General features: G+C 38.7%; 1 protein-coding gene across 1 annotated transcript; it reads left to right on the forward strand.

The window, feature by feature from the left end:
* Positions 1 to 3,834: 3,834 nt before the first annotated feature.
* On the forward strand, positions 3,835 to 16,420 carry tnk1 (tyrosine kinase, non-receptor, 1). The gene is made up of 14 exons (XM_055156419.1): positions 3,835 to 4,143; positions 6,418 to 6,606; positions 6,880 to 6,944; positions 7,043 to 7,216; positions 7,590 to 7,742; positions 8,824 to 9,101; positions 9,887 to 10,013; positions 10,181 to 10,327; positions 10,407 to 10,501; positions 10,933 to 11,163; positions 11,270 to 11,328; positions 12,085 to 12,542; positions 13,199 to 13,294; positions 15,986 to 16,420. The coding sequence occupies exons 2-14, from the start codon at positions 6,444 to 6,446 to the stop codon at positions 16,160 to 16,162; spliced, it is 2,223 nt and encodes a 740-aa protein (XP_055012394.1). The 5' UTR covers positions 3,835 to 4,143; positions 6,418 to 6,443; the 3' UTR covers positions 16,163 to 16,420.
* Positions 16,421 to 16,429: the final 9 nt, after the last annotated feature.

Raw genomic sequence — 16,429 nt, forward strand, 5'->3', positions numbered from 1 at the left:
GGATATAGTTCTATGGATTTTTTTTTTTTTTTTTTTTTTTTTGGAATCGATGCATGACTGTATTACTGTTGAAGGTCCTATATTACGCAACATTGATTCATTGAATCATGTGAGATTTTGGTCACATTGGAATATTGTTTCCACATCAAAAACATACCCAGAGTTGTGTTTTGTTTCATTAACAACTCCTGAGTATTTCTTTATTAATAGTACTTCTTAATTTCAAGCTCAAAATGCTCTTCCACCTTGTGATGTCACGAAGCAGTGGTTTTCAAGAAACAGCTACCTATTACCTTTTGTTTAGTAGATTTTGACAGTTTCAGAGCTGAAATTGTCCAAATGATTCTAGTGAATACCTGTGGAGTTTAAAAACACAGTGGAGTCCTGTACAACCAAATGACATGACAAGTGTGTCATTTGATAGCGATTTCCGTATAAGAAAATAACTCAGATGAAATATACAGGATTTGCGTGTAAATGTGTACATGTGTGAGTGAAAGAAAACACAACTCCAGGTATATTTGTAAAGAGGAAACAACATTTTAACACAGATCAGAAAATAGCGTATATGGGACCATTAATAAAAGATTCATAAGGGGTGAAAATGCCTTCATTAAATGTGACATTACTTGGACAATGTCTGGTTATACTATAATACAATAAATACTAACTATTTCAGCAATATGCTTCAAAGGTCCACCGTGTAACTTTTCTGGTGTTGGGTCTGCACTCTGAATTATGGAAATGTTATTGTTTTACTTGGAATCTTTGTCCATCTGTCCATGGAGATGGCAAGATACTCCACCAGGCCTAGTTATTGATCATATTTGTGGAGAGGCGAGCTCACTCACAGAAAGATATCATGCTTAAGCATATGATAGATAAAAGTAATGCCATACTGTGGAACAAGATATATCAATAACATTTTAAAAGGAGGTGGAGGACCCAACTCCAGAAAGGTTACATAGTGCAAAATAAGCTCATTAACCCTCTCCAGGCAGGCGTTGCAGATTTGCAACAGCTAAATTCCAATTACCTATTTACTCCACATCCATATTTCAGCTTTTTTTACTCAGGAGCCTTTTCTCCCATCCATGCTGATAAACGTGGACGATGCAGACTGCGCAAGAATGACTACACGCAAACGGCCTGCCAGAAGTGCAAAATACTTTTTTTGTTTACAAAGTATAAAAAAGTCAGGATTGTATATTACTACCCCATATTATAATTTTCCCCAAATATCAGATTTTTCCTGATACTAAAAATTTATTTGAGCCTGAGAGGGTTAATTGTACAAGGTCATCTTTCGTGGTGAGAATTGGAAACTATGCATTGCACCAACTATAGCTCAGTGTGTGTAGGAAGAATCTATAGGGCCCATTTGTGGGTTCTGAAGGACTTTTCACTATCCAGTTGATTTAATATTTGGTTTACTGCAATGTCAATGGCCATAATTTTTTTCTTCTTTTTTTTAAACCCATTCATATAATTTGACCATGGCAGACAAAAATCACTAGATGTAGAGTAAGTGAAGTTGTTTGAGCTATTCATTATTGAACTGGGTGACATAATATATGTTATTTTACTGCTCCTTTGTCTCATTGACACGTTTACAATGCATTTTCCCAGCAGTAATTTATGGCCCATCTTCCCACCTGTAGTTGGACCTGTCTGTCACAGCAGACGACAGAGCTTCCCACACAGAAATCTGACTCTTCACAGTCACAAAGTGAACGACTTAAGAAACATTCAGCCCACACTCTCAAATGTGCTGTTTGACAAATACTGAAAATAATACTCTTGTGTAACCACCCGCCAAGGCTGAATCACAGTTTATGATCAGTTCACATTTTAAACTTTGTGTTTATCTCTCATGATCATATTTTAGTTGTTTTGAGGTTAAATATATTTCATTTCCATGTAGATTATTTTACCTATTGACTTCAGGGACATTTAATACTATAATACGATCAAAATATGTATAAACATATTGGCTGTGAAGGCTATTTCAACCTCATAACTGCTGACTAGTGGAATGAAAGTCAGTAGCAGTAGTAATAGTAATTGTAATGGTAAAAGCAGTAGCAATTGTCATGGCAAGAGTGGTAATATTAGTAGAATTAGTAATACTAGTGGTAGTACCAACATTTTGCATCTGCATCTGATTGTTTGTATTCGTTCCTTATAAATAGTGTTATGTGCAAAAAAAAAAAAAAAATATAATATATATATATATATATATATATATATATATATATATATATATATATATATATATATATATATCGTAATAGTATATTTATAAAAAAGTTGTCTATTTTGTGTATTAATGGGTCTATATTATGATATTTTCAGATCTGTGTTATAATGTCGTTTCCTCATCACAAACAGACCTGGAGTTGTGACTTGTTTCATTCATACACGTTTAATACATAAACCCTGCAATTTAGGATGGATTCTTCTGTCTAACAAAAACACTCCTTGTGATGTCATGTAGTAATACAGGAAGTGATTCACTGTGTTTTTAAACTCCATGCACCTTTCCTAGAATCATTTGGATAATTTCAGCCCTGGAATTTCTGATCTCTACCAAACAAAATGTAAAAGTAGCTGTTAACTTCAAAACTACCACAACATGATGGAGCACTGAGATTTGGAAATGTAGACAGACTAATAATAAAGGGTTATGGATGCATGTGTGAATGAAACACAATTCCTGGCGTGTCTTTGAGGAGGTTGCAACGTTCTAACACAGCTTAAAGCTCACAGGAATCAGTTTTGCATTATATAGGATCTTTAAAGTAGCTACATGTTTCAGCTTGTCAGTACTCCGGGTCAAAATAAGAAGTAATTTGAAACAATAATTATATGATCCTTAAAATCTCACTGAACAATGTCAGCGTTTTTTAATCTGAGTTTTAAATTTCGGACATGAAAGAAGTGTAAAAAGATCTGCAAGGCGTCCCCCTGTCAGCCCCAAGTCCTGCACAGAAAGCCATTGTGTTTGGTGAGTAATTCAGGCTGGCAGGGTGGAGCAGAGTGGAGAGAGATACTAAACCAGGAAGTGCAAAGAGCAAGGAGTATAGGTCCTACACTTAGTTTGTACATTCAAATTTACAGCTGCTGATAGGGCAAAGACAATCTAGTCAAACCTGCCCAGCAACAACAACAAGCAAGCACGAACCACAAGAGACGAACCATTTGAGTCTCTTTATTTCTTGACTCACGCTTGCTCTTGGCAAGTTTCGTCTAAGCCTAAACAAGTAATGGAAATAAATAAACATGATTATTAGTTTCTTATGACTAATGGAGTGACCTAAACATGACCTGCATGTTGTTTTGTTAGGCCTATTACTCTTTGAAATATTTTGGGGATTACGTGTTATGGCCTATAGCTTATTTACAATTATAGTAACATTATGAGGGATTGTCTAAAATTCTATTGAGATATTTCATTATTAGAGTCTGTAATACTGGTGTAGTAGCCTAGAGTTAATAGACTATAAAATATGGGTTACATCAATAGTAGTGAAGTGAGTAGTAGGGCAAAACCTAAGGCACAAAACTGTGACAGAAGTTGTTTGTAATAACCAAAATGAAGTAAACAAAGAAAAATGTGACTACAAATTTATAGCATGAAAACTTTAGTGAGTAACTTTTCATGTGAGCAATTTTTAAAAATATATTATTATGAGTTATTGGCCAAACTGTAGTAGTGAGGGCGCCATTTCATTTATATAAGGCATTCATGGGGGTGACGCTCACGTTTTTATGTAAATCCCATCATGACTGGTCTGGAGCTTCTTTGATGGAGGCTCAGGTGGAGTCAGGAAGAGGCGTGGTCACGTGCGTGAAACTGGAAAAGGGCGGAGTAACGCACACGTCGAAAACACACGCAGGTAGACCACTTATTCGCCTTTGTCGTGAGTCACGGAAGGAAATTCAATCAAAACTCGCGCAACTCTACGAAAAACACACTTGGTGCCTGTAAACGGGATTAGAAGAAGATTTGTTATTGTATAGTGGAAATCAGCGGTAGTCTTTACGCAGCGTCGCTGGAGTTGTCAAAATGGACAGCACCTCCTCTCATTCGGAGTGGAGCTGAAGTTAGTAGGCAAGGAACTAAATCGTTTTCGGTGAGAGGTAAGTGATTTTCTCTTGTTTATACTATTTCGCAGTATTTGGTAAAAATCAGTTTTGTAGAATGCTGTGCTACATTATTATGCCGAAGGAAAAACGAAAAACAAGCAATTATGGCATATTCACTAATGTGGAGCCTAATTAGTTGTAGCGTGAAGGCTAAGCAAAAGAAATGTACGCATGATTTTCCCCCTCCACCTGTTTTAATTGGCCCACACAACAGACTTTTTTAAGACATCCACCATTTATTCCACTGAAATAAGCTTGAAAGAGTTTATTAGACTATTGCATTATACACTGGTTTGCTCAAGGAAACTTTTGGGTTTCATCTAGTATTCTGATTTTATGATTAAGATAAGATTTTGTGTTCTATTTATAGTTTGTCTATTCATGGTGGCATTTAACTAAAATTATGCTTACAACTGGGCCTATTCTTTTAGCATTACTGTAAGAACAGAGTTTGGCTTCAAATAATTGTGACTATGAAACAAAGAATGACATTGCACCTCTACTTTAAATGTTGAAATAGCTGCATTGAAAAAAAGAAATAACCTTTGCTTTGCTGTAGTCACTTGATTGCATCTTTAGGTGTAAACTGATCTTTACTGTGGTGGGAGTGCTGGTTTAAAAGGTGCATTGTGTAACTTTTCTGGTGGAAGGTCCATCAAGTGCTTGTCTCCATGGAGATGATAATACTTTGTCTAGAATGTTTCACAGTATGATATTAAACCTTTCTATCTTCATGAAGACCAAACCAGACCAAGTTACAGGTCAGATCTGTGGAGGGGTAACCCTGCTCACAGTCAGAATGTCTGTTTTTCTAGGTATTTTTGAGCTATGAATCCACCTGTAACTGAAGATATGTTAGATAGATCTGTTTAATGTCATACTGTGGAAAATTCCAGGCGGATCAATGGTACATCCATAGAAACAAGCATTTGATGGACTCCCCAGCCCAAAAGCTCCATAGTACACCTTTAAATGCTGAATAATATTTTTTTAAAACCTTTGCATTCATGTAGTCATTTGATAGCATATTGCAGGCATAAACAGACCTTCACTGTGGTGGGAGTGCTGTCTTAAGTAAATACAACAGCCCTCTTTAAACTATTCAATGCTAAAAGCCTTGCCTAAACTCATTTACTCAGTTGAACCTTGAAAGTCACACATGCCATTTGGCTGAGGGAGTACTTTCAGTAGCAGACTGGGTTAAAAATTCATCAGAATGTACACAAAGACAACACAAGGGTCCCTCTGTCAACCCTGATCTCCAGTGTTTTCATTTTTGACCCTCCTTTTCGTATTATCAACATGGGACTAGAATAACAGTAACCAGGGAGGTGTCCGGAACCTCATTACAAGCCTGGGCTAGCACGCTGTTGAACTCCTTATTAACTCAAAAACATCTATTATGTGATTAGCAGATTGGTGCAGGTGAATCTTCATTGACATGTGCTTAGTTCAGTGTTAATTTTTACCAGAGTAGTTGATGGGAATGCTGAAGGTCCTCTTTGAATCATAACTTCTAACCTCTGATAAGAGAGTAGTTTTATAGCGTACAGTTCAACCCATAATGACAATATACAATCTTAACAATGTGACAGACGTACTTTCAATTTTACTTTGCAGTTTCTAGGTAAGTAATGTTGATATTATCAGGAAAAATGGTATTTTCCTGTTTAGCATCCGTGGTTACATAAATACTGTGTGGACAAAATCCGGTTGAACTAGTGGGCCAAACAACCAATGAGATAAAGTTTCTACCTCAAGCATTTTTAGACAGCACATTCCCTGGAGCACAAAGCCTGGTTCAAAATTACTAGACTGCGTGAGTGTTGAATAGAGCGCCCACTTGTGTCTTTTGTTCTTAAAGTTCTTAAACTGTTCTCTTTAAATATAATACACCAACATTACACAGTTACATTGCAAAGTGCTTTTTATCTTTTAGTTATTATCATCATGTTTATTCTTATGGTACATCTGAAGGAGTTATTAATAGTTGGCGCCAGATGATAAATGAGGAAAGATCCCCCATTGGACTAAAACACTAAGGGCTTTTTGTGGGTCACCATGGTAACCTAACAAAGCTGAGCGGGAGTGAGCTTTAATTACATGAACAAAGACCTGTACAACACTGATGGTGTTGTGTCTTCAGACAGGGATAGCAATTTTTGGCTAAGCTGTGGATTTGAGTAAAGAACCTATACTATAAATTTCACAGCTTTACAAAGGCAAAAATACACTGCAACAATTGTAACCTTTGCCCTGTCACCACAGGCAGGGGCGGACCTGCCAGGCGGGACATGCTGATGGACCAGGACACACAGTGGCTGTACCAGCTCCTGGCTGAGGTGCAGTTGGAGAAGTTCTACCTTCGGGTCCGAGATGGTCTTAACATCACACGCATTGAGCACTTCGCCTATGTCAAGGAGGGAGACTTGGAGCACATTGGCATCAGCAAACCTGGTCAGTAGCTTTCATCCAGTCTGGAAAAAGATTCAGCTTTTTTTATGCAGTAATTCAGTTCTGTCTTGAGAGAGATATCAGAAAACTGCAAAAGTTATAGTTTTTGTTGACTTAGGCAAACTTTATTACACTTGTATTGTAAAATAGAGTCCATAACAGATAAATAAATTAATGTAGGCATCCATAACAAGTATATCTAGATATAATATATACACTTAGCTGAGTATTATTTGTGTGCATGATTGTGAATTGTTTGCTTTGCCTTTCAAAAAGCACAAAGAAGATTATGGGATGCTCTGAAACGCCATAAAGCGTCACGGTCTCGACCATGGACGAAGGTACGCTACATTTTTAACTTATTTTATAATCCACCTTTATTTCTATAGCACATAATGATGAATATTCAAAAGTTCCTTTGTGATCTCATTAACTACAGGTGTTCAGTGGTCGTGAAGGAGATGCGTCTCCAGGTCCAAACCAGGAGGGCTCAGGCAGCAGGATGTTCCCGTCTCTAATCCAGGACAGTGAGCTGGTCCTAGCGGAGAAACTGGGCTCAGGATCCTTCGGGGTGGTGCGAAGGGGGGAGTGGCACACCCCAAATGGGAGAGTGGTAAGAGATTTGATTCACATTATTTTCTCTACTTGGTTTAAAATTTGACTTTCTGGTTGGAAATTGTATACACAGAAATTGTTATCTGACAAATATAAGAAAACACATTTATTTTGTTGAAATCATGTTTAAAGTGTCAGAAAAACAAAGTGTGCTGTGTATTAGTTACACGCTGTTATTTTTCTAAATTGAGTTCATCTTAATATGACAATCAGTAAATTTATGCAGCATTTATTTCTCATCATCGAGTTCTTTGCTATTCTTTGCTGTACATACAAGGGTTTTACTGCCAGGTTTAACATTTCTTGAAACAATCCATGCTCACTTTGTAATAGTGTTTATTTGTAATACTGTTTATTGTTACTTGTTTCAGTTACCTGTAGCTGTCAAATCTCTTAAAAATAGCCGATCGGCACAAACTGACACACTGGCAGACTTCCTTCAAGAAGTGTCCACTATGCAGTCATTAGACCACCCCAACATCATAAGATTGTATGGAGTGGTTATCACACAGCCTTTGAAGATGGTAAGATACTTTGAATTGAGATCCTGTGTTACGCAAAATTGACTCTTGAGCTTTAAGCCATGTTATAATGTTGTTACCTCATCAAACACATACCTGGAGTTGTGTCTTGTTTCATTCACACACCCTTAATTATTAGTTTGTCCTCATATTTAATTAAATTCAATTCAAGTTTATTTATATAGCACATTTAAAACAACTTCAGTTGACCAAAGTGCTTCACATACAAGTCAACAACAACAACATAGAAGAAACAGTTACATATACATATATACAGAAAACATGTTAAAACTACAATAAAAACACCAAGATAACCTGACTAGCTCGTACTAAATGCCAGGGAGAAGAGGTGAGTTTTCAGTCTCGCCTTAAACTGCACTACAGACTGAGAGGATCTGATAGCAAGAGGAAGGCAGGTCCATAATCTGGGCGCTGCCACAGAAAAAGCTCTGTCACCTCTTGTCTTGAGCCGAGTTTTGGGTACGACCAACAGGAGCTGGTCGGCTGATCTCAGGGCTCTGGGCGGAGTATAGGGCTGCAGTAACTCCCTCAAGTAGACTGGACCCATGGAATCTTGAAAGTTCAAAATACTCTGTTCCACCTTGTGATGTCATATAGTTGTAGTTTTCAAGTTAACAGCTTCTTTTACCTTTAGTTCAGTAGAAAACACAGTGGAGCACTTCCTGTATTGCCATGTGACATCACAAAGTGGAACAGAGTGTTTTATTTAACTTCTTTTTAAAGACAATGCAGTAAAGTGTATTTACTTTGTTGACATGTACCATGTTGACAAGGTAAATACACTTTACTGCATTGTCTTTAAAAAGAACCCAAGAAGTTAAAGTATACAGTATAAGAAGACAAAATGAACATCTTTGGCTTAATAAGAGTGTTTTCTGTTTGAAAGATGAACTCTGCCTAAATATGCAGGTTTGTGTGTTAAACATGTGTGCATGAAACAAAACACAACTCCGGGTATGTTTGTGATGAGGAAACAACATTATAACCGATCAGAAAATAGTATAATATAAGCCCTTTAAAATGTATCTTGTTTCATTTATCCAGACATTTTTATTCTTTGTAGGTGACTGAACTCGCTCCTATGGGTTCCCTCTATGACACCTTGCGTGCTCGTCAATATGAATACCCCCTTCTGCGACTTTGGCTGTTTGCGACTCAGATTGCAGCTGGCATGGACTATCTGGAATGCCGAAGATACATTCACCGAGATCTGGCTGCAAGAAATGTCCTACTGTCTTCCAGAGAGGTGGTTAAAATTGGGGACTTTGGTCTGATGAGGGGACTGAACCAGGAAGCAGACCACTATGTGATGTCAGCCCACAGGCGCATCCCATTTGCATGGTGAGAACGGAGAGCAGCTCAACCTGAAATTAAATCATACTGACACCTATTGTCGATCAGCACATATACTGAGGAGCAAGTGAACTTTTTAAAGAATGAAAAGAAAGGTACTTTATTGGCCTCGGAGGGAAATGTGTCCTCTGCATTTGACCCATCCTTCTGTGTCACTGGAGCATCTCCTCAGGAGCAGTGGGCAGCATGTGGTGCACCCAAAGACCCCTCTCCATGATCTACTTGCTAGGCTTGATCAGGAATACCTTAGCTGGAAGATTTTACCTATGGTGCATGTTTTAGGTCTATGAGAGAAACCGGAATGTCCGGAGGAAACCCACCCAGACACAGGGAGAACATGCAAACTCCACACAGAAAGACCCAAAACATTCTTGATGTATTAGATCCAAATTGAAAATATTTAGACAGGGGTGCATCAATCAAAAGTGGTCCAATGAAGGAACTGCTGTAAACCAGTTATAGGCAATGTATATTAACAGGTTTCATCTTGCTGTTTATAGGTGACATTTTGAGGACTTTTAAAAGATTTAGCTTTTTAAAAAAAATGTTAATTGCTATAGCAACGGTACTAGTTTTCCATCACTCTGCAACCCATGGATAGGAAGTGGTGTTCAACCTAGAAAGGCAGGCCAGTGTTGATCTAATTGCTTATGTTACAACTCTCTTTAACTGGAAGATGTCAAAAAAACTTTTAAAATCTGCTGTATTTGAGGCAGGACATAATGCCTGACTGATTGTGATATCATTTTAAAACTTCTTTCTATTCTGTGCAGGTGCGCTCCAGAGAGTTTGCGTGTGGGCTCCTTCTCCCACTCCTCTGACGTGTGGATGTTTGGCGTCACTTTGTGGGAGATGTTCACATACTGCGAGGAGCCCTGGTTTGGCCTGTCAGGCAGACAGGTACGCGCTTGTCTAGTTACTGTCAGATTTCTCACTACTGTGACTGTGTTTCTCAGTTTGTGCTTGCACCATTGAGCACTTTCACGTCATGTCAGGAATGTACCTCCACACCCAAATGTCTTTTATGAGTAATGACTAATGTGTGTTTAATATTTACTTTGTTGTAGATCCTGTGGCGTGTAGAGCGAGAGGGGGAGAGATTAGAAAAACCAGCAGACTGTCCACAAGAGATGTACATTGTGATGAGAAAGTGCTGGGCTGTCAATCCTTCTGATAGACCCAATTTTGCTCAGCTTTGCACATTAGTGGCAGAGGTCAGTCCAAGACAAATAAACTATTCTTTTTAATATTTTTTATAATGAATAAATACTATTAAAATGTCCATGTTCACAGGCTAAACCAATGGAAGTACAGGCAGCAAGGGAGTTTTGTGAACCCAGAAAGCTTGAACTTTTACCCAATGACTTGGTGACTGTCATTGATCATGGGTGAGTGACAGGGGAGATCCTGATTTGGGACAGTGGGGCATTGTTGGGATGAAAATGGTTTAATCAAGTTAATTAGTGACTACATTCCCCAAAGGATTGGGAATAGCTTTTAGATCTAGATCTCTATGGGAATAATATAATGTTGTGTTTTTTGGTCTGTGTTTGCATTTTGCTCATCATTACAGAAGTGCATGTAGACCAATCCAAAACAAAATGCATGTGATGCTAGTGATGGGGCAAGAAATAGTCTCAATCAGGTTTAATACAGGGCTGAATAAGTGGCATTAAAACAAATTACCTGGGAGCAGCTGATCAAAATATTTCACCTGACTGGTTCATTAGCAATTATTATTTACTTATTTACTACTTACGTACTTTTAGATTCATAGTGCAGTCAATCCTTAAAACCCCCATTGTGTGTGTTTTTTCAGTCTGGATATGACCGAATGGAAAGGTCAGAACCAGCGGACTCTGAGCGTTGGTTGGTTTCCCGCCATTCTTATCATGCCTCCGCCTCCACCTGCTGCTGCTGCTATTCCCATCCCCGTCTCCATCCCAGTCCCAAGCTCGCCCTTCATCTCGCCACCCGTGAAGGGGAGTCTGCACCATACGGGACATAGGGACATTAAACCAGACCAGAGCTGGGGCTCACCCGAGGACATGTGAGTGACAGTCAAGCCCTAAATTACACCATTATAAGAAGTGTGTTGTCAGAGCAACAGTAAAAGAGTGAAAGGTTTTCTATAATTATGTTGTCATCTGTTGCAGTGGCTGGAGACCTGGGCCTGAAAGGGAAAAGGAAGGCTCCAATTTGCAGAAAATGGCAGGTATGAGCCTACAAGTAATGTTTATGTACAGTTTATGTACCACATCCCAGACAAAAGAGCTAGAGAATGAAGAAATTAAGTCAGTTAAGTTTTATACCAAAATAAATATTTACTTACTTTTTTTCTTCTCTTTGAATAAACTGTGGACATTTTTTTAATGTTCATAACAGGGACTTTCTCTTTGTACTAGTGGTTATTTTGCTCTTCAATGATTAGATGTGAGCTGTAGAAGTTTGAATTATGAATTTATGTGACTCATTATAGAGACAAACTAACTACTTAACTGTTGCATTCTCTTCATTTATTTATTGCAACTCATATTTTTTACAATATTGTACATTTTAAAATGCCTACAATTAGCTTTATGGTTTTTTTTCAGTGTTATGGTTTATAGTCTTTATTTACTAGAGCAATATATCGCATTTCACAATTTGACTTAATTACTTTGACCAGATTTAGACAAACTTTATTGATCCACAAGGGAAATTATTTGGACACAGCACACACATCACAATATATAATAATAATAATAAAGAGCAACAATATAAATTGTAACAATAAATTCAAAAATAAATAACAAAAAAAGCAAAAGACGCGTCAAATAAGGCATAGTTATGTGTATATGTACATGCAATAAAATATAGTATATCAGTAGGAGAAATAGTACAGACATTAAATAATTGATTGATGATGATTAAAAAATCATGACAAAGCAACTGTGGTACTAAACTAAATTACTGATTCTTTTGTCCACAGGTTTGTCTCTGTCTCTGGAGTCTGTCCTTGGTGGGGGACGTCCCAGAGCTAATACAGTGGGAATGGTCCGAGTGGATGCACATGGAAAACTCATGCCTCCCGAGATGGCTGCGCGCAGTGTGGTGACCCCCCAGGACCCCCGGCGATTCAGCGAGGCCAGCATTATCCCCCCTCCGCGCCCTCCTCCTCCAAACCTCAAACGTCTAAACATGAAACCCCACCAGAGACGCCCCAATATCCAGCAGATACCACAGAGTTCGTGGCCTCCCCCTGGCGTATTGTCCCCCCCACCACAGCAGCCCCCGCCTCAGCCATTCACAGGGGGCGGCAACCTGGTCAAAATGGCGCACATGGCTCGCTCCACGCCTCAGCTGGATGACTGTGACAGCAAAGAGAGGGAGAGGCCGAGAGATAAAGCACCTCATGTCTACAGCACCAAGGATACAATCATTGCACAGGTACAGTAAAGTTGTTTTTATAATTCTTTTGTTAGTTTTTGGAACTTTACATTTTATTTGTGAAACCAAGCCACATGTTCAATTTTATAAACAAAAAACGTGTCCAGAGTGCTGCACAATACAAATATACTAGTACAATGAAACTCTATGGGGCTAAACAGTGACCATTCTAATTTCACATAAATTTTTATCATAGAATTTCAGTCGAATAAAAATAATATTAAAGGTGCAAAAGCTTGCTTAAGGATAATCAAATACATGTTATCTAATGACCACAAGACCTATAATTTTACTCTGTTTCTGAAATTGTATAAACCGTGAAGTCCGCATTTAGCAGAATCTTGTGTTTTAAATGGCCTTTTTGGTTCTAAAACAACAGTGTTATGGATTTAAGTTATCACGTAGATGTTTAGCCTCTGTGATGTCTTTGAATTCTTAAATTTTTTGAGAAATCTATGGGAAAAAGGACTGGAAAATTTAGTTAAATGGAAAAGTTTGAGCACCATTCAACTCACACAGAGACTAGTCCTTTCTAAACCAACTGAACTTGTAACATCAAATAGGAGCCAAAGTAACAATAAATAAAAAGGTAAAACTATAAAAAAATAAATAAATAAATGTGACACATGGACGATGACGATGATGATGATGCACAGGTGATGGAGGCGGTTCATGGCGTGACGACAGAAGAGGTCCACAGCGCGCTGCAAAGATGTGACTGGAACCCAATAAGAGCTGAGCAGCATCTGAAGGTAAGCAACGATTTACCTTTTTGATTTCACTCTAAATTATTAGTTAAAGCTGCACTGCGCAACTTTTCTGGTGGACCTACTTGTTTCCATGGAGATGTTGTTTTGTTTGGAATGTTCCATGGTATGACATTAAACATATCCATCTAGCATTTATTCATTACGAGTGTTTCTCTTTCTCAAAAATATAAAAATTCCTTCTGTGAATAGGGGTGACTCTCCACAGATCTGAATTATAATGTAGTGTAGTGCTGTAACCTGCTTGTCTCCATGGTAATATATAGGTTTTATCTATACTGTGGAACATTCTAGACAAAGCAATAACAATTCCATGGTGAAAAACAGGTGGCGGACCATCCACTAGAAATGTTACACAGTGCACCTTTTAAACAAGTCAAGCATGGTTACAACAAGTAATCTGTGGTTGGAAAGGTAGATTAAAGAAAAAACAATTATGAGGTGTGTTCGAGCATTATCAAACAAATAAGGAACGCACTGATTAACAAAGGGACAAAACGCAATTGAAATGATATCATCAAAAAGTGTTTGATTGATTGAATTACTTCATCTATCTTTATTTATAGAACACTTTTCAACATTCAAGTGCCTTCCAATAAAATCAACACAATATAAAAACATTTCACATTTTGTTTTTATTTCACTGTTTGGAGTGTTGAAAGCCAGTCTGAATAGATGGATTTTGAGCCTGCATTTAAATAGGCCAAAGTTTGTGATAGTGGCATATGAGGGGGCAGTTTGTTCCAGAGTCTGGGGCCAGCATCAGAGAAAACCTGATGACCCTAGTGTTTGAGACTTGCTGCAGAAATTGGTTGATTGGTCGACCTTGAGGCCCAGTTTGAGCAATGCCATTAATTGAGTAGTTAATTTTGACACTTGAAATCATTATGTAACCCCCCCCCACCATTTTAGAAAATGCAAAAAAATTGACACAATGCATAATCACAAAATGTAATTTAACTTTTCCATTATGTTTTATTTATCTCCTATGAACCTCTGTTTTGCTCTTCAAAACCACAAGAGCCATCAAAATTAACTAATTTTCTGTTCAGTACATTAAATGGTCCATATTAAACTATTTTCTGATCTATGTTATAATGTTGTTTTCTCATTCACATATGCTTAAAGGTTGTATAGAGGATTTTCCAAGGAACGAGAAATCCAGCGACTGTTTGTCCTTTTTCAAATGTTGCGCATGCGTGAAACCACCCCCCCTCCCCTACAGCTCCCTACGTAGAAACGCCTCTTCCCGCCTCCTCCTTACGCCAGAAACAGGTTTGTTTACAGCCGGTGCGCTGCACATGACTTGTAAACAACTAACTACAGTGTTGGTTAGGCAAGGCGGAGAAGTGAGGAGCGGGGGGAGCGGGTGCGCGGACGAGAAGTGAGGAGCAGGGAAAGAGGAGAGGAGAGAGGAGAGGGGGAGCGGTGCGCGGAGATTCTGTGCCCGGAGAAGTGAGGAGCAGGGGAAAGAGCGGAACGGGCAGCGGGGACAGGAGCAGGAAAGGGTGCAGAGAAGGTTGTGCGGAGATTCAGTGCGAATGAACTATCTACAACACGCAGCAGCAAGCGGACTCTTTCTTTGCCTTGAAAATTACGTTTTCAGACATAGGATATCGCTTTCGTGTCCTGAAAAACGTTTGTCTAGCTCTTGGAAATAAAGTACGTTTTCATAATAAGCAGAAGTGACCTGTCCAGGAGTAATTTGGCGACCAATGCGTCAGTCTTTAGATCCTGCGTCTGCTTCAGTTGCGCCATCGCTGGAATGAATCTTCAAAAATCACCTTAGTTTGGCTTCGCTGCTTTTCCCCTTGTCTTCTTCTTTCAGCAATCTCAAAAACGGACTTTCTTTTGCGGCTAACTGCTCCTGGATTCTTGTCTGCCATTGCAACAAACTTTGTGCGAACTGCGAGGAAGATATAGGTCAAAAAAAGCCGCTAAGAACTGTTGCGTTGGTGGAGTAAACAGCGTCTGTGCGTCTTGCGTCTGTGGACTGCGTGACAGGTGTACGTAAACCATGTACCGGCGGCGCGCAGGCAAGTCAGTTACGCTAGAAACGTAGGGAGATTGATTGACAGCCTGTCAGCTCACAGATAACGAGGCAATGTCGTTATCTATTGGCAAATGTTTAGCTGGCCCCACCACGTCCAGAGTTGATGAATTTTTATTCTCTTTTTTTTGGTCATCATAATTACAAGGCTACTGCATCTCTATAATGCTATCATTGACAATTTGAAACAAAAACTTTAACACACAAACCCTGCATATTTAGGCTGTTTTCTCTCTCTGTTCTACCTTGTGATGTCATGTGGTAATACAGAAAGTGCTCCACTGTGTTTAAATGCCATACACCTTCACTGGAATGACAATTCCAGGACCGAAATCATCCAAATAATTCAATCTCTATTGAACAAAGGTCAAAAGGAGCTGTTAATTTGAAAACTACAGCTTCATGACATCACAAAATGGAATAGAGTCTTTTGAGTTTTGGGAATGCAGACAAACTAATAATAAAGGATTACTCAAACATGTGAATAAAACAAAACACAACTCCATGTATGTTTTTGATAAGGTTACAATATTCTGACATGCCTTAAAGCTCACAAGAGTCAATTTTGAGTAATACGGGACCTTTAAAAGCTAATGTAGTATTTTGTTCTTTTCCCCCCTCTTCAGTTGGAGCAGCTCTACTCGCTCAGCCTGTGCTCCAGAGAAGACTGTGTGAGGATCCTATCTAAATACCAATGGAACCTACAGCTGGCCAGTCGATACCTACTCCGATGGTCTCGGGAAGACAGGCCAGGCCCTAGTGAGCGTGACCGGCCTCAGATTAGCGCAGAGAGACGAGTGTGAATGAGTGAAGCTGGTTCGTCCTTTTTGGCTGACTGGCTCAGAAGAGATAGTTTCTTTTTTTCACAGAACACTGGTTTGAAATGGTGCAGGCCTCAACACTGTGAATGTACATTAGAGGACAATGAAGTGTAAAAATGATTGATTAGTTACATTCTGTTTATTCTGTTTTTATACTTTTAAAGATTATAACACTCACGTTTTACACCTGTATATATTCTAATTAATGTATATGAATAAATTTAACTTTATCTTAAATTATGGGCAGTG

This window comes from Boleophthalmus pectinirostris, unplaced genomic scaffold, assembly GCF_026225935.1.
Source record: "Boleophthalmus pectinirostris isolate CB_2022bp ecotype Guang Dong unplaced genomic scaffold, ASM2622593v1 HiC_scaffold_20, whole genome shotgun sequence".
Taxonomy (NCBI): Eukaryota; Metazoa; Chordata; class Actinopteri; order Gobiiformes; family Gobiidae; genus Boleophthalmus; species Boleophthalmus pectinirostris.